The sequence below is a fragment of the Anomalospiza imberbis genome, chromosome 17 (genome assembly GCF_031753505.1).
Source record: "Anomalospiza imberbis isolate Cuckoo-Finch-1a 21T00152 chromosome 17, ASM3175350v1, whole genome shotgun sequence".
NCBI classification, from domain to species: domain Eukaryota; kingdom Metazoa; phylum Chordata; class Aves; order Passeriformes; family Viduidae; genus Anomalospiza; species Anomalospiza imberbis.
The window spans coordinates 980,152-998,178 of NC_089697.1; the positions used below are offsets into that span (position 1 = coordinate 980,152).

General features: G+C 52.7%; 1 protein-coding gene across 1 annotated transcript; it reads left to right on the forward strand.

The window, feature by feature from the left end:
• The first annotated feature begins 354 nt into the window (after nt 1-354).
• On the forward strand, nt 355-18,027 carry MAP1LC3A (microtubule associated protein 1 light chain 3 alpha). The gene is made up of 4 exons (XM_068207435.1): nt 355-488; nt 10,452-10,507; nt 16,151-16,257; nt 16,793-18,027. The coding sequence occupies exons 1-4, from the start codon at nt 449-451 to the stop codon at nt 16,953-16,955; spliced, it is 366 nt and encodes a 121-aa protein (XP_068063536.1). The 5' UTR covers nt 355-448; the 3' UTR covers nt 16,956-18,027.

Consider the following 18,027-nt stretch of genomic DNA (forward strand, 5'->3'; position numbering starts at 1 on the left):
AGAAGAGGTGAGATTTCGATTGGATGTTGGGAAGGAATTCTTCCCTGTGCGGGTGGTGAGGCTTGGCACAGGGTGCTCAGAGAAGCTGTGGCTGTCCCATCCTTGGAAGTGTCCAAGGCCAGGTGGGACAGGGCTTGGAGCACCCTGCCATAGTGGAAGGCGTCCGTGCCCGTGGGAGGGGGTGGCACGGGCTGGGCTCTACGGCCCCTTCCAGCCCAAAGCCGGCTGTGGCTCCGTGCTTTCCGTGGCCCCCGGGTCACTGCGGGGCTCATCGGGGGCGAGCTCCGGGGTCGCGGCGGTGGGTGGGGCCCCGGGCGGGTCAAGCCCCGCCCCATGGGAGGGGCAGGGTGACGTCACCGCCGCTCCGCCGCAGCCCCAGCGCAGACGGAGCCGTCCCGGTGCCGTCCCGGTCCCGGTGCCGTCCCGGTGCCGTCCCGGTCCCGCCGCGATGCCCTCGGACCGGCCCTTCAAGCAGCGCCGCACCTTCGGTGAGCCGGGACCGGCCGGGAGCGGCCGCGCGGGAGGGAGGGACGGACGGACGGACGGACGGAGGGACGTGGGGATCTGCCCTGCGCCGCCCCCGCCGTGCTGCCCTGCGGGGCGGCCCCGCCCGGGCCGAGGCTCGGCCGCCGCGGGTCCCCGCCGGGCGCGGCCGCGGGAGCAGCGGGGCCCGGGCCGGGGGCGGCGGTGCGGCAGCCGCCGCGCGGTGATGTCATCCCGGCGGCCCCGCACCGGGGGGGCCGCGCCGCGCCCGGCCCGAGCGCAGCGATGTCCCCGGGCCATCCCCGCTGTGTCGCCGCTTCTCCCGGGGACCGGGGTCACCGGGGCGCGGTGGCGGCCGCAAAGGGCCGTGGAATGCCCGGGACGACGGTAGTGGCCAGGTGTCCCTTTTGGCTGTCAGAACACAAAGATCTCCCCAAAGATCGCCTTCCGCGCTCCCCATCTCGTCGGCTTTGGGGCGGTTGTTGTTCCAGGATGTCGCACGCCCTCTGTGATGGTTGTTGAGACACGGAGGAGTCAATGCTCGCATCCTCCCCACCTCTTTGTCAGAGGTTCGTGGTGGGGAGGCTCAAAAGGTGAGGAGGTGACTGTAGAAAGTCCCAGATTTTTATCTCCAGACGCGATAGGGGAATCCGAGGAAACACCAACTGCTGTTTCCCTTGACCTTTGCCAGCTGCCGCAGGGAGAGGTGTGTGTTTCTGGCAGGTTAGATTCCTGGGGAGAGGGTAGCAGTTGAACTTTACTCGCTGTATAATGCTGAAATCGGTGTTATTCATGCCATTAAAAAACCTCATATTGTGCCAGAGACTGTCCAAACGCAGGTGAGGGCGTTTCCTATATGAGTTTTAAATTGGAGCTTTTGCCTGCTGAAAACTGCTGATCCAGCCCCTTGCTGCTCTCATGGAAACTGTAAATATTTGGTATTTTATTGGCACAACCCTTCTGGCCTTGAATGCTTATCCAGCCCTCCCCTGCCACAGGACCGAGCCAAGGGAACACGCACAAACAAGAACCAGCCGAAGCCTTGGGATCCTTGCTGGGGACCCTGCTGTGTTCTCCTAAGCTATGTATTAAAACCAGTAAAGTCCTAAATCGGCCCCTTAGTAACTACCTACTGTTAAATTGGTGAGAATCAGCTTATTATGGTTAAGAGGAGCCTGGTTTGCCTTTGTGGATTGCTCAGACTTTCTTTGAGCCAAAAGGAAAACAAAATCTGAGGCTCAGTTGAAAGAAAGCAGGATTAAAATAGCCCAGGAGGGACAGAGAGGGTGAGGGAGTTTGGTGCCGGCAACTGCAAGTGCTCCTTGTTTCTCCGTACTTTCCTCTGCCCTTTTGCTCTCTCAGCTGACCGGGCTGCAGAGCTGAGCCAGGAGGAGGAGGAGGAGGACGCCTGGCAGCCCCCGCAGTTGCTTTGGGTCAGGGCTGGAATTACTCTGTTGGAGAAAGTAAATACGGCTTGTTTTTGTCTTTGAATCATTACACAACAGGAGCAGGAAGCGATTGTTTACAATGCAGCTGGAGAGGGCTAGTGGAAAACATCTCCAGTGATTCTGTACCCTCAGAATGGCTTAATTTTTAAGGCTTCAAAACTTTACAGAAATGGAACAGTTCCAAAAAAGCAGTGAAAAGGCAGAGTCAGGGCTATGGCTGTTTACAAAAGGCACACAGGCTCCAGTTTCATGGCAAGTGGCTGCCTTAGGTCTTGGGCTGCTGCTCCTCAGTGAAGATTCTGCTTTCCTCAATGCTTGTGTTACCCCTTCTTGTATTTTTGGAATTTTTTCTGTGACTTTCTTATGTTTGTTCAACTGCTTGGTCTTGGGTCTCTCCTGAGTAAAATTCCTGATTTTTCCTCATCATTGTTGAGGACTTGAGAAGGGGACTGGCTGGGAAACACCAGGGGGTTGATCCAAGATGTGTGGAGAGCACGGAGCAGTGACTCCTCCCGTGATCTCAGGTGCTGTTCCTGGTGGGCAGGTGAGGTGTGTGAGCTGGTCCTTGGCAGCAGAACGTCCTTGCTGTGGGTGCAGGGGGTAAGATGTGGCAGCACCCTCTGCATCCATGTGCTGAACCCAGAGGCTGAGGCATGTTCAGATCTGTTGCAGGAGTCCACAACAATTCCCAGAACAAAGCTGTGGTCTGTGTCAGAGGAACAAGCTGTCCTGGCAGTAGTGAGAGCGTGCAGCAGCCTGACGACACCGTTGCACTTCCCGAAAGGAACACGAGTCCTTGAGAGCATTGTCCCACTGCTCCTGAAGCGGGGTTTGCATTGGGCTGGCAGCAACTGCCAGCTGTGTTTTCAGTGCAGCACAAAACCAGCGTGGCGATGGACACGGGCCTGGATCCTGGACTGGCCAGGTGACCCAGAGCGCCTCGGTACCGTGCCCCCGTGTCCAGCAGGAACAGAGGCAGGAACACACCTATGTGTGCCTGGTGGCTCAGCTGGAGCCCCTGGCTTGGTGACAAACAGAGGTTTGACCTCAGCCTCTGTGGACAGAGTGTTCCCATCCCAGGTTCTATCCTCTGGGAGATCTGCCTTTGGTTGTGGGAAGCCACTCCTCTTCAGAGGAAACGCAGTGATGGGTGTGGAGCAAATCCCCTCTTGGCTCTGGGGATCGGTGTCCCTGGGGACTCATCCAGCACAAGCCAGCCGTGCCTGTACCCACTGAGAGACCAGTAGTGGCTGAATTGTCTGCCTCACACACCATCCTGTGCTTATCACAACACTTCTGCTCGTTGGTGGCTTGGAAAAACATCTGGATATTGATGTGAGGTCGGTCTGTGAGCCCTTGCTGGTCCTTGGCTGGTTCTTGGGTGTCTGTGCTCTGGCAGTTGTGCTTTGAGAGCTGGGATTCCTTGAGAGGAGGATGCTGCTCCAAGTTGCTGCTTAGCTGCCTGTGTCTTGGATTAATTACTGAGGACATTCTGTGACTTGACTGGATGTGGAGGTAATTATCAATGTTAAAGAACTGAACAGGCTTCCAGAACAAAAGCCAGACTGACATGTAGACCACAAATTTTGATTTTTTTATTATTATTCTTTTATATAACACAAGGTCCTGACTGGCAGCCAGGAATAATAAACCCTGTGTGTTTTGTTCATTACTTAATTTTTTTTTTTCACTATAAAAACTTCAGATCTTCCTTTGAGCCAGAAGGGTGGAGACTGGTGAATCCAGGGGCTGTCAGGGTGGTAGGCCCTTGCCACCTCTGTCATTGAGTGGCCATGAGCCATGGATAAGTCATGTCCCCTGGCTTTGGTGTTCCTTCTGTGGTCAGTCCCAGCAGGGATCACAGTCACAAGAGTCACTTGGGAGGTCTCGCAGCGTGTCACCTGCTCGGGTGACATTCTGTGGTTGACTGGCAGCGTGTAAGCACTACTAGCTCTGTCGTGCTGTTGTTCGCTGCCTTTTGTCCTCAGAAGGTGGTTTAAGGCTGTGAGAGAAAATGCAGGAGTGAATTCAAGATTCTGGTGTCTGGCACATGTCCCCAAAGCATCTGTGCATGTCCAGGCCTGTTTGTGCACAAACAGCAGTGAACTGTGCTGGGCAAAGGCCCTTGGTGCTTGCAGGTGCACAGTGGGCTGCACCAAATACAGTCCTGCCAGCACTGCCGGGTCTTGCTTTCAGCAGTTTGAAGTGTCCTGAGTAGTTCTGAGAAATCTGAGTGTGTTCCTGCTGTCTTGGAGATGGATGGATGGGAAGGTTGTCCAGGTGGAAGGTCACGCAGCAGGCAGAGGGAAACTCTGGCACAGCAACCTCCCGAGGGCTTGTACAGAGGGAACTTGCTGTTCCTTTACCAAGGATAGTGAAACTGTGATTAAATGTTGAGCAAAAAACCAGTTCCTTATCAGAAACTGTGATGTAAATGCTCTGTTTGCCATCCTGACATGACACAGAAGGTGCTGCCCATTTCCCCCTCGTGCTCAGAGGGTGCAGTGAGTTTTAAGCTGTTTGCATGACTGGAGGTCCAGTGCTCATCCTGCACGGCCCATGGCAGTGCAGGGGTGGATCACAGAATCCCAGAATGCTTTTGTTTGGAAGGGTCCCTAAAGGCCATCCCATTCTACCCCCTGCCATGGCAGGGACACCTTCCACTGTCCCAGGGTGCTCCAAGCCCCGTCCAGCCTGGCCTTGGACACTTCCAGGGATCCAGGGGCAGCCACAGCTGCTCTGGGCACCCTGTGCCAGGGCCTGCCCACCCTCCCCACAGCCAAGAATTCCTTCCCAGTATCCCATCTAACCCTGCCCTCTGTCAGTTTAATGCCATTGTGCCTTGTCCTGTCACTCCAGTGGGTACTGCTCAACCAGAGGACAAGTGTCTTGACATATATTTAGAGTTCACAGTTGTGGTGTGGCTCTGCTTGATCACGAGCTGAGCCCTTATCATGATTTGCCAGATGCAAATGCTCATTCCTGGAGTCAGGCTCAAAATCATAATCCTGTTACATTTTTTAATGTTACTCCTGTTACATTTTTAAACTGCTAAGAAAAATGAAGGTGTTTCCTCTTTGTGTTTAAAAATCCATTTTCAAGCTCTGTTCTGGAGCCAGGAAGATTGGGAATTTCTGCAAATTAATAAGGTTGCTGAGATCCTTCTGCAGTGACAGGGCCCCAAGAACCTGGCATTCCGAAATCCTCCCAGACACTGCACATCTGGTATTGCAGCTGTAGTGATGGGATGGAGAGTCATGAAGACAGAGCATCCACTGCTCCATGTTTATGCTGGTAATAACTTCCAGGGACAGTGGAGCTTTGGGCTCTACCCATTCTGTGATGCAGAGATATGTTTTTATCAGTTCAAAGCTTTTAGGTTCAGAGCTTTTAGGTTTGGTCCTGAGTCATTTGTCCTGTCTGGAGCACCCAGCTTTGCAGACAGACAAAATCAACGTGACAATCAGAAGCACTGTCAGGTCTCTGCAGTGCTGCTGTCCTATGTAGCCTGGGACAAGCACCCTCTGGGGCGCTGAGGACACCTGCCCTGGGCACAACCTCCTTCTTTCCTGGATGTGGGGGTCTCCTGTCACTCCTGCCGCAGTGCCACTGGCCTGAGAAGGAGCACTGGGCAAGGACAGGTCAGGTCAGGTGCTGGGTGAGGCATGACACACTCACAAATTTGGGTGTTTCCTGGTGGTTAGAGCTGTCTGGCCTTAGGGTGGTGTGATATTACAGAAATAGTCATTGATGTTCATCTGGAATGACCTGCATAACTGGCCTGTGTCTCCAGGACTTGCCAGCTCATCCCACACATATCCTGATTTCACACCATCCAATTCCTCCTCTCCTGACAGAAAATCTCTTGGAGAGATGTCCATGCTCTAGCAGCACTCTGCCCTGGGACTGACCACAGCAGCTTCTTGAAGAAACCTGTTTATTTTTGCATCTGCTTCAAGTCTTAGGCAGATCCCTCTCCGGGCTGGCTGCAGGGTGTTGTGTGGATGGCAGGGAGAAGCCACAGGGCCAGCAGCCTGCTGGAGGTGCCAGGGATGTCTGTACACTTTGGAGCTGTGGGACACAGGGATAGACATAGTGCACGGATGCATTTCTGGTCTCTGCTCTCCACACACAGCCCTTGCCCAGCTCAGGAGCTGTTTATCTGGTAGCACGCCGATGACGCTTCCAGGTGGTATTTGTTCTTACTGGTGTTTTCCTAACAGCATTCCTGCTGGTCACAGGCAGCAGGGCCTCTCCCTGTTGCCCATCTGCTGCCTTGGGGCAGCACCAGTGCCTGAGCAGTGCTTGTCTAGAATCTCCTGAAAATGGTGCCCCTTATGCAAGAGCACTGTTGGAGGACTTGCCATGTGTTTTCCTTCTGTCCCACCATCTGTATCTTTTGTCTGCTGAGGCTCTTTGGCATCCAGGACTGTCCTTTCATCCCGTGTCTGCACAGTGCCCAGCACAGCAGGGACCTGGCTCCCGTGGCCAGGGTTCCTGGGCACTGCTGATAAAAAAGGTTCATGTTTGCAAAGTGTGGCTTAAAATTTTCCACTGTTCTCCTCAACTGCCATAATGATCTCATCCTGCATTGCCATGGGATACACTGTGTGCTCGCATCTTTTGGAGCACAGCTTGGGAAGGACCTCAGTCATGAAAACAGCCAAGATTCTGGTGTTTTGGGCAATTTGCAAGCTTTGCTGTTGGTACTTAACAGTTGAAACAGCAGTTGGAGGAGAAAATTCCCGGCATATGCAATGCTACAAAAATACTCCTATTTTTCAATAGGCCCTAGCAGAGAAGTTTCCCTGGGAATAACCAATGAAATTGTGTGGGTTTTATCTTGCTGCCATCTTGAGATCTGACATCCTGGCACTGGGGAGAAGTCTGGCTTCCCTCATGGCAGAGATGCGGTGCCCACAGCTGGAGCAGGGATGGGTCTCTTCCTTCTCAAGCAGGTCATCGCTCTTTGCTGAGCTCCTTGGAGCAGCAGGAGGCTGGAGCCCCTCCAGCCCCTCTTGTGTGGAGCCCCTGAGCTGCTGCAGTCAGGTGTGGTGTTCTGCTGCCCTGGCAGCGAGGAGGGACCAGAGGAGGAGAACATGGATGGGGACAGGGCTGTGTAAACAGTTCTGGTTTGCTCTGTGCATTGGCTAAGGATTAACTGTAGCCAGGTGCTGCAGGGAAGGGGAAAGTCTCAACTTCAGCACAGTTTGGGAGAGATACAGGAAGAGAACAAAGCTTGTAAGATCAGGCCTGTTGTGTATGAATGTGAGTGTGCAAACACTGCAGGTGCTGGGGTGGGGGCATCCTGCCTGTCCTCAGCACCATGGGGGCTCCGGTGCTGGGCTGGCACCTCCAGCCAGGTTTCTCTGAAGTGCCCTTTAACCATTTTCTCTGTATTCCTGTGACTTAGATTAGACTGTATAGACACTGAATTAAGGCTGGTATTTATAGCTGTTCCTGCTGTGTGATGTTGATGCTTTCATGAGTCACAGGCTCAACCTCTGGCTCCCACCCCAGGCTGGAGGAGGGTGTGGGTGACCATCACTATCTCTTGTGCCTGAACTCCTGTGTGCACAGAAACCACCCAGGGATTGATGCAGCTTTTCCTGATTGCCAGGCCTGCTTCCTTGGCTCTCCAAGGCTAGGATGAGACAGAGTGTGCTCTTTAGCTGTGCTTTAGGTGTCCTGGAAACTTCTGCCTGTAGATTCAGGAACCTGAGCACCTTAGGTGGGATTGCTCTCAACTGCCTTCCCAAAAGAAGTTTCTGAAGTGAGCAATTCCAGGCCAGAGGAAGAAGTGCAGTGCTTGAGGTGTTTGTAGTTGCAATCCGTGGACCTGGTGGAGGGATCCAGCAGCCCCCAGAGTAAAGCAGCACCTGCTGCCATTCCCCTGTGATCACCTGCAGATCAGCCTCCTGCCACAGGGTCCCCTGAGGTCAGGAAGGCTGTGAATGCCCTGGGTCCTGCTGGCCAGAGGGAGCAGGTCCTGGGCATGTGGCAGGTTTTAAAGGGTGAGACAGGGGAGCTTCCACTGTGGCCAACAGACTTGAGGGTAGCTGAGAGCTCTGTCACTGGTGTCTTGTGCCCTTGATTCCTCCTGAGCATGGAGTCAGCAAGACCTGGAAGGATCTTTCTGCAGCAGCCACCTCTGTCCAAGGCACCCCATCTGCTCCCCGTGGGGGACAGAGGACTGTGGTCCCAGGGGTGGGATCCTGAGGCACTGATGTGCAGCTGAAGTGATGATGGACCCTCTTCCTCTCTGTGGGACACCTTTTTCAGTGTTGGGCAGGAGGCACCTCTGTTCCCACTGTGTAAATGAAGGTGGTGATGGCTTGTGTCACCTGCTGTAGCTGATGATGCTTCCAGGGAGCAGGAAGGGGTGTCTGGCATGCGACTGCTCTTTGGCACACACAGCCTGGGCTAGCTGGATGTTCCAAGATTATCTTCATTTACTAGCCATGATAACATGCCTTCAGAAAATTCCTCCTCTGACTCTTCTCACAATTACCTGCATTGTTGGGGCTTCCTGTCCTGTGACCTTGCAGGGCAGCACATGGTGTTTAGGAAGCTCATGCACATGGCCATCTGATCGTATGGAGAGAGAAGCAGGCTAGGGTGGACACTGAAGCCAGGATGACTGGTCAGACGTGAGGACACAGCTCTGCAGGCTCTGTTAACACCCAGACGTCTGAGCTGGTGACAGTCAAGCTGCTGGAATTTCCAAGGTGATCAGTGTTGTCCAGTTGAGCTCTGGATCTCCGGCCTTTTGGATGCTCCATCCTGGAGACGAGGGAACATGTGGAAATGGGGCTCTGTGGGAAGGGGCAGCTGCTTCAGCTCCGGCTGGGTGATGTGGGCTGGGTGCTGCTGGCACTGTGTCCTTCAGCATTCCCAGGGAGGTGTCTCTGTACCAGTGTCACGTGTGCTGCTGATAGCTGTGTGACTCCCTGGCTGATTGGTACCTCAGGGGAAAATTGTCTGTATCACAAGGATGACTCTGGATCCCTGGAGCACTGGACTGGATGAAAAGGAAACATGGGGAGCTGCATGTTCACTCACAAAACCTAAAACAAATATGCCTGAATTTTTCATGAAATCCAAATAATCTTGCTCTGTGTTGCTTGCCTATGGAGTCCTACAGAATAAAAGATCTAACAGTTCTTAGCAGAGCGATATTTGCCTCTCAGAGGAAGCAGAAATGGTGCTCAAAACTTTCTATGATCTGGTGATTTTGTAGTCTTGTGGCTTTTAAAGGAGCTCCAGTTTCTTCCCAAAGTAATATCTAGCCAAATTCAACATATAAGCAATAAGGTTTTATTGAGTGCTCAGAGGAGAAATTACCAGTGTTTCTGAGGAGAAAACACTCAGACACAGGCATTTATCCTACCCTCCATTATCCCAGTGGGCCATGGGGAACTGGGGCTGTGTGAGCTGGTGAGGGGCGTCGGGCTGGAGCCAGTGCCGTGATGATCCCGTGAAGATCCTGCAATACCCAGATCTCTTTTCTAGGCAGTGCTTAGTCACCGATCTTCACCCCGGCTTAGTTTCTGGGCATTTCAGATGTAGTCTGTGAAGCACTTCCCAGAGTAGTGGCAGTTCCAGGAGGAGGGCAGGTCTGTAGTGTCCCAGGAAGAGCATGCACAGAGGCCTACCTGGCTCTGGTACTGCTTCTTCCTCTGCTGTCTGCTGCTTTGGGGTGTGGAAAGAGGAGAGCCCTCTGGTAAAGCAGTGAGGGGTATGGGCATTCTCCAGTAAACTGGAAGAGTGCACAAGCTTTGTGTGCTGCCTGTTGTGTGTGTCAATAAACTCTGGAGGAAAATGGAATAGAAAGTGTGAGAACTGCAGGAAAAATCTTTCTGTATGTGGATCATCTCCTTGCTTAAGGTTTTCTTCCTGCCTCCAGGCCTAGGAATACTTTCTGTCAGTCAGGCCAAGAGCTGTTGTAGCTGCTCTGTAGGTCTGTGCTAGGGAAGGAGTCCTCCTTGGCGAGGTGCAGCTCTTGTGGAACCAGGCACTGTGCCAGAGAGTGCTTGGAAGTGCACAACAGGCAGAAGGAAATGGCTAAAATCCAGCCCCAGCTGGAGAATTGTCTCCATGGGGGAAGCATCCAGGAGACACAACAAGCCTGAAACTTGCAAAGCACAGCCCCCAAAGCTGTGCTGCTGCCCCACACCCATTGCCCGGAGCTGCCTTTGCTTAGGGTGGCTTTAAGTTAGTTTTGTTAGCTTTATGGTCTCCTTTCACTCTCCTGATTTCCAGGTGTGCTGCCCAGTTTTACCAGGCTGAGTGGCGTGTCCCAGCCTGTGGGGTGCTTGGGGCAGCCATGAAGGGTTGGTCACTGAAGCTGGCGTCTGGCAGACCATGCTCAGAAAAGGCCTGGTGAGCAGAATGTGCATTCCTTGGGAAATGTCCCTCTCTCTGGGTCAGGCTGTGGCTTGCAGGGTGGGCACCTCATGTCTGCCTGCCCTACCACACACAGGTGTTTCTAACTTTATTTCTTTACTTCTTTCTCTCCAGCGGATCGTTGTAAAGAAGTGCAGCAGATCCGAGAGCAGCATCCAAACAAAATCCCGGTAAGTGAATTGTTCTCACTCTTCTGTCAGACTTTGTTCTCAGGACCCCTCTGTGCTCCTGGGTGGCATCCATGAAGCTTGCAAAACTTTGCTCCCTGGAATCAGCACAGGATGGTCCCCATGAGCCTCCAGTGCCTTGTGTGTGCCAGCTGCTCAATATCAGACATGTTCTCTGCAGTGCAAAGGACAGTCTGGTTCTAAAGCTCCATGCTGCCCTGGAGGCAGGGGACTGATTTCATCTCAAATCTATTTCCAAGCAAGTGCAATAGGAGAAAACTCTGAAATGGCTTTTCTTTTGGCTGTTGTAGCTACCTGATTTTTCCTGGATAACCTGGTAAGGATTTCTCTGCCCAGAGAAAGATGTGTGGGCTGATCTTCGCTGCACTGAAAGCACAGAGTCTCTTTTAGGATCATTCATACCCGTTCTGTGCTGTCCCAGCACCTGTAGTTGATGGGCACAGGTGAGACACCATGAACTTGCAGTTCTTCCTGCCCGTGTCACTCCTAATATGCTGAGTTGCTCTTTGGCTGTGAGTGTGCTTTTGAGTTCCTACCTGAGTATTTGCTTCTCTTCCTGAGAAGATGGAGAACTTAGAGGAACATCCCGTTCCTGGAAATGTTCAAGAGCAGGTTGGACAGGGCTTGGAGCAGCCTGGTCTAGTGGAAGGTGTCCCTGCTCAACTTTAAGGTCCCTTCCAACCCAAACCATTCCATGATTCTATGAAATTATGTACTTGGGGCTTGCTCAACTTACTATTTGCTATATCACAGCATCTATGACCAAAAAGACAGGATTCCTAGTTCAGCTCCCTCTCGGTGTTGGATGAACGTCAGCCTTGTCTTAAAATTGTAGACTATCAGTATTTGGCCTTCAAGACTGAATGTCTCAAACTGCTCTTGGCCCATCTTAGACCACTTCTGCCTCACTCTTGTTTTTACCACAGTGTCTTCTAGCCAGAAGAATTCTTTCCTCTCCTCTCCTCTCTTCCCACCACCACTGTGGTGTTCATATGACGTTCACGTGTTTCCAGCTCAGCAGAGCAGGGCCTGGCCCTCACAGCACCCTGGGTACCAGTACTCCAGGTCATCAACACATTGATTGACCTCTGCTTTTAACATGGTTTTAATGGCATTAGACTGGCTCTGCATTTCTCCGGAGTTGTGGCAGAGCTAATTGCAGGGCATTCAGGCTCTGGCACCAAGGCCAGGCTAGAAATAAGTTGTACATAAAATGCAGACATGTGCATGTATCAAGTGCCTGCACACAAATGTGTGTTATTTGGGGAATGGACAGAAGGAGCCAGAGCTGTGCATCCACAGGCATTACTGAGACATGGTGGGAGAGCTCCCATGGCTGGAGTGCTCTTTGTGTTGGGGTCAACACCAGAATGCAAGTTTTGCTGGAGGGGTTAAAAGAATCAGGTGGTGAGAAGGGTCATGAAGGCCTTGTGGGGTCCAGTCGTGTTTGTGTCACTGCTGTCTCTAAAGGCCTGGTCCCCGTTAGACCCCAACACCAGTTTGGTGCTGTCTCTCTTCTTTCCCGGGGCAGGTTTCAGTGCTGGACAGTGATCAGAGCCTTGTGCAGGAGTGTGGTGTGGGCATTGCCATGGGTCCAAGCACTGCAGGCTCATTGGCTGTAGGAAGGTCTTGGTCAGCTGTGAAAGACAGGAGCTGTGTTTTCCAAGTGATTGGCTTCCCTGGAGACGCACTTAGTGATTGTTTTCCAAGTGATTGGCTTCACTGGAGTGGCACTTAGAATTAGCAGAGGGGTTTGAGCCCCCAGCCCAGGGGAGTTAGGGAGATCCAAGGTCGCACCCTTACTGCTGACGGAAACCACGGCAAAGCTGTGCGGCACCTGCTGCCCTCCTGCATCTCCAGTTTCCAGCCAGAGTCCTTGGGCGAGTCCCTTCTGCTTTGAGGGGGGGCCAGGAGGATTTGCAGAGGGCATGGCCTGGCTGTATGCCCAGGGAAGAGCACGTCTCTCCTGTTTCCATGAGTGTACTTGCAGGGAAAGCTGAGGAAGGGACTGACGTGGAGTTCTTCACTTCTGTTTCAAGGGAAGTCACATCCCAGGATACCCCACTGGCACATGTAATAAGGACATAGGAAGGAGCCAGGTCCCCTGTCCATCTCATGCCAGAGGCTCCTTTGCTGTCTCTGCATTTCCCAGAGCTGCCTGTTCTGGTGGAAGGTGCTGACCACAGGCACACCTGCTGAGAAGGTGAGATGGTTGTGTTGGCAGCAGGGGCTGCTCATGTTCAGCTCTGTTGGGAAGAAATCTCCAGCTGCTCCTCACAGGGCATTTCCTCCTTGGGCAGTCAGAGCAAGCAGAGAACTTCCAGCCTTTTCACTGGGACCCCCGTCCACAGCCTTAATACACGTTTTTGAAATCATCTTCTGTCTTGTTAGAGGACAGGGAGCCTGTGTCCCCCGCACTGTCCCTGCCTGCTCTCAGCCCCAGGGATCTTTCTGGAGATGATTGGGCCCTCAGAGAGTCTGAAGTTGCTGGGGAGCAGCTTGTGCTGGGCAGCAGCGGGAGCAAACCACTTTCCCAAAGGCCTGCAATGCTAAATTCAGGCAGGCCTGGTGAGTTGTGGGCTATAGAGGGGGGTGAAGGCAGGGCCACCCCTCGTGCTGGCAGGGAGGGCTGAGGGGCTATTTGGACTATGCAGAGAGGGCTCTGTTGGGTTCATCTGAGCACCCACAGAAAAGCATAGAGAGACAGTGGCAGGTGGGAGATCCCACATAATGCCCTGCCCTGGCACAGGGGTGGATGGAAACCCAAATTATAGACTCAGAGGAAGAGACAGCCTTCTCTGGGCTCCTGGGAGGGGTGTTCTGGGGAGTTGCAGATCCAGTGTCCAGCACTGACATGACACTGGATGGATCAACACCAGAGTACCTTTTTGACTGAGGGCTGCTGTGTCTGTTGCCACTAAAGGACCTGCACCCTGCTGTGCCAGAGGGGGACAAGGTGAGGCTGGTGCAGTCTGTGCTCGTGTGAGTGCTGTGTGTGTCTGTGTCAGTCTCTGTGCCTGGCCATGGATGTAAGGGAGGTGTTACGTACATACATTTGAGCCTCTGTGCCTGCTGGGAATACATTCCCGGGCTCACTCCTGGTTGGACCTTGCCTCTGTTGACCACCACATCTGGCCATATTCCCTACCAAACTCCCTTTCTATCTCTCCAGACTGGCCCCAGAACAAAGGCTGTATTTATAAACACTGTCCAAGCCCCCTTTGCAGTGGGACCGCGACTTCAGGCTCTGCCCTGAGTGTTTCCCCTCCCCACCTGTGCCCACTCATGATTTCTGCAGAGATCTGTGGTGGGTTCCCTCTGCAAGAGCAGGCATCCCATGCTGAGGAACCCCTGGCTCAAGGCAGCAGCTTGGAAGAGGATACGGGATGGGAGGTGGCTGTGTACACCCGCCCTGTGGCCACAGGGATGTAACTTTAGCATTTGATCATGCTTTTCCCTCCAGAGCTAGACAAGAACGTTTTGTCCATTGGCCACCTGTTCTCATAGCTGGGTTACCCAAATAGCAGCTCATGTTCTGGGAACAGAAACTCTTGGAGTTGTTCTACATGAGAGGCTCTGTGTCTGCTCTGGGCACAAGGCAGCTGCTTCTCCAAGAACCAGGACAGCCATTGCATCCCATTCTTGGATTAATCTAAACGTGGTTCTTCTTGGGATGGAACTGGCTGGTAATGAGAGACACCAGCCTCTGGTCCTGCTCTTGTGAGAACTGAGGCATCATCCAGGTGTGCAGGGCCCTCTCTGCAGGTAAAGGTGGGTGCACAAACAGCTGCTGTGTAGCTGCTCCTTCGTGCAAACCAAAAAGCTGAAGGGCCACTGTTGCCTGTGAGTTTCCCAGCAGCATTCTTGTATGTGGCTGTTGTGAGTGCTCAGCCCCTCAAGACTACTCCTCTCCCCACAGCCAAAATACTCACCTGTCCTTGTGAGACTCAAGTTAAATGCAGTAGGATGGTTCTGCTCCTCTTGTCCTCCCTGTGCCCTCCTTGGAGGGATGAAGGGCCATTGACAGGTATGGGGATGTCCCAATGCATTATTTAGTCCGTTGCAGAAAATGGTTCTTTAATCAGATCCTCCTTTGCCAGAGAGGGCTACCTGGTGTTCACATGCTGCTAGCGCAGGTGTTGGGTTGCCCTTCGGTGAGGTTTGTCCAGGGTGGGCTCTGCAGAGGCCGTTTTGGTGCAGATCTCCCAGCAAGGCACCTCAGCCCCACGGCCTGGGGGGCTCCTCAGACATTCCCAGCTCACTGGTGACTCTGCGGTGTTCCAGCCAGGGTGTCTGATCCACCTCTGGGGGAGGCTGGCAGGAGTTCCACTGCTGCTGCTGCTGCTGCTGCTGCCAGAGGCCGATGTGTCAACAAGGGATCAAAGGGAAGGGAAATCCGAATTCCCAGAGGTTCCCCGGTCCTTCTGGCTCCACAGAGCCATCTCCTGGGGATCCTCCTCTCTGCACGCTGCTCCATCCCTCTGCTGCCAAAAGCCATTTGCAGTCTCTCGAGTATCTTTGGAAAGGACCTGGGAAAATTCCTTGCCTTACAGTGAAAAATAATGGGTGATGAGTATCCAAGAGCCTCTCTGTGGGGAAATCAACAGGTTGCTGGAGAGATGTGAGAGAGCATTACTGCAATGGGAACATACTAAGCTGTATATTCTTCACTTATTTTCATTTTTCTTAAAACTACATTCCCTATTTTAACTTCCTATCCCTATTTTAACTTCCTACCACTTTTTTTCTCAGAATACAAAAGGTACCTTTCCAAGCTGGTTTAGAACAGCAATTGTAGCTGCCAGCAAACAGCTTCACGGAAGAAAATCATTAACTATAATAGCAGGAAAATGGATCAGAAATCACAATTCAGCCATTTCAGAATGTAGGGATGATAAGAACTTTTCCAAGCAAGATGTCTGGCAGAGGAGGATGGGCTGGGTTGTCTCCATGGTGGCACCATGCAGGAGTGCTTTGGAAGCTCAGCTGGGGTGGCCCTGGGTTTCTGATCCTTCTTGGAGTCAGTGTGTCTGACTGTTAACATAAGGAGTGGGACTGGTGAAATCCAAACGCCCCCTTTCTGAAGGAATGCTTGAGTGGCTTCACTGGAACTTCTGAAAACAGCTTGCTTGGGAATATCCACAGCTGTTCCTGAGCAGGCAGAAGGATGCTGAATGGCAGCAGGAAGGAAAGGGAGCAGGAAGGAAACTGCATCATGAGCTGTCTGTAGCTCAAGCCAGAAAAACCTGTGGGTTTGGTCAGTCAGAAAATAGTGTTGAAATACTTCACTCCTCTTCAGATGTCCTGCACGCCAGAGGACAAGAATCTGTATCAGTCCAGCGGTGCCCACTGTTTCTCAGCCAGCAAGAGCACTTGGTACTTTAGTTCATTGTTTTGGACACTCTTCACTGGCTTAGGCACAGGTGATGGATGAAGTGCCACCTGCAGCCAGCCTGGTGGTCACTGCTCATGTCCCTTTTTTTGTTTTGTTTCCTGTAAGGGTGAAGCAAAGTGAGGCTGTACTTCCGCTTTTCTGCCCATGCTAGTTGGATTTGTATCTGACCTTGGGACCAGCGTGTGGGGCACTACAAACATGACTAATCCTACCCTTGACTTTCCCCCCAGGTCATCATTGAACGCTACAAAGGGGAGAAACAGCTGCCAGTGCTGGATAAGACCAAGTTCCTTGTCCCAGACCATGTCAACATGAGTGAATTGGTCAAAATAATCCGGTGAGTGGGGTGGTCTCAGCTGGCATGTTGACAGCCTGTCCTCACCCACAGGCCACTCACTGCAGGGTGGTGGGGTGAGGGTGAGGCAGAGGCAGCTGCCGAGGGCAGGGATGGGGACGTGGCAGCCGCAGCATCCTTGTGTGTGGTAACAGACTGTTGTGGGGCGCAGGGGAGGGCAGGTTCTTAGCACCTTGTGAAGGGCTGGGGTCTCTCCCTCAAGGGGACACTTGTGAGCAATGAAGGGGCCCCATCCCCTCTTTTTATTCTTCAGCTTAGAGGGAAGAGGCCCCTCTGCTTGGCCTTGCCAGTAGCACTTGGAGAAAGGGGGCTTTGCACAATCCTGACTCAGCAGGCCTTGGAGCCTTGGGCAGCTCAGCTGGACTCATGGATACCATGTCCTGAGTGGTGGGAGGAGGTCCCGAGGAAGCCCTGGCCGTGCTGGCCTGGCCTCAAGGGAATAGCATTGCAGGGGAGGTGGAACTGGCTGTCAGCCCCAGGTGGGCTGACCCTGCCTCTCCTGCCCTTGCCCCCACAGGCGCCGCTTGCAGCTGAATCCCACCCAGGCGTTCTTCCTGCTGGTGAACCAGCACAGCATGGTCAGCGTGTCCACCCCCATCTCGGAGATATACGAGCAGGAGAAGGACGAGGATGGCTTCCTCTACATGGTCTATGCTTCCCAGGAGACCTTTGGCTTCTGAGGGCTGCTGAGAGGTGGCATGTGGAGACAGATGAACTGTGGCACAGAGGCCCCTGGCCTCGGAAGACAACACAGCCAGAGGCTCACAAGAGTGGGGCTGTGCTGACCCCCTTCCTCTCCCTCCCTCCCTCCCCTTCCCATCACCCTGTCACCAAAGAGGTTCGTGGCGCGTGTTGGACTCGCACAACCCTTCCCCTCTGTGTAGGTCAGTCCTGCTCCCCCCAGGTGCCCGCCCAGGTGTGTGACACCCCCCACCCAGCCGTGCAGACCCCACGTGGGGCCTGGCCCCCTGTCCCCGTGTCCCCTTGTCCCCGCGCTGCTCTCGCTGTGCTGTGTGTGCTCTGCTGCTGCCAGACCCGCTGGGCCACCATCAGTCACCCCAGCACAGGGAGAGCCACCTCTCCCCCAGGCACTCATAAAGGGCAGGAGGTCTGCAGAAGCAGCTAACAGATGTTACCATTGCTCCCGAGTTTTAATTGATTTTAATTACACCCATATCAGATTCTTGGTGCTACTGAGTAGATGTAGGCGTCTCTATAGGACTGTGGATAATGTATATCCTTTAGATTTATTTTATTGGTTTGTTTGTTTGGGTTTGTTTGGTCGGTTTTGTTTGGCTGGTTTTTTTTAAGGATAGATTGGAATGGGGAGAGGGGGAAACTTTCCTGTATTCTGTAGGTAAATAAATCAGGCTTCATTGCACTTTAAAGCATAGTAGATGTCAGAGTGGAATTTTCTTTTAATTTATACAGGTTTGCCATCTATAGTGCTGCTCCTTTGTTGACAGTTGTACCTATATTATCTTGTTTCTTTTTTTTTTTTCTAATAAAATTAATTTCCCTTCACTCTATCTCCCCATTGCATGCTATTTTTCAGTCTCAGTGTGTCAAGGAGTTCACTGGAGGAATGTACTGATTTATATTTGCTAGGTTCCTGTCCCTGTTTCTCATGTATTATACAAAAAAATGTATATGATAAAATCCCCCCCCAGTTTAATCTATACAAAGGTATATATATATATATATATATAAATATATATATAAAATAAACATAAATTCAAGTTGTGTCTTGTA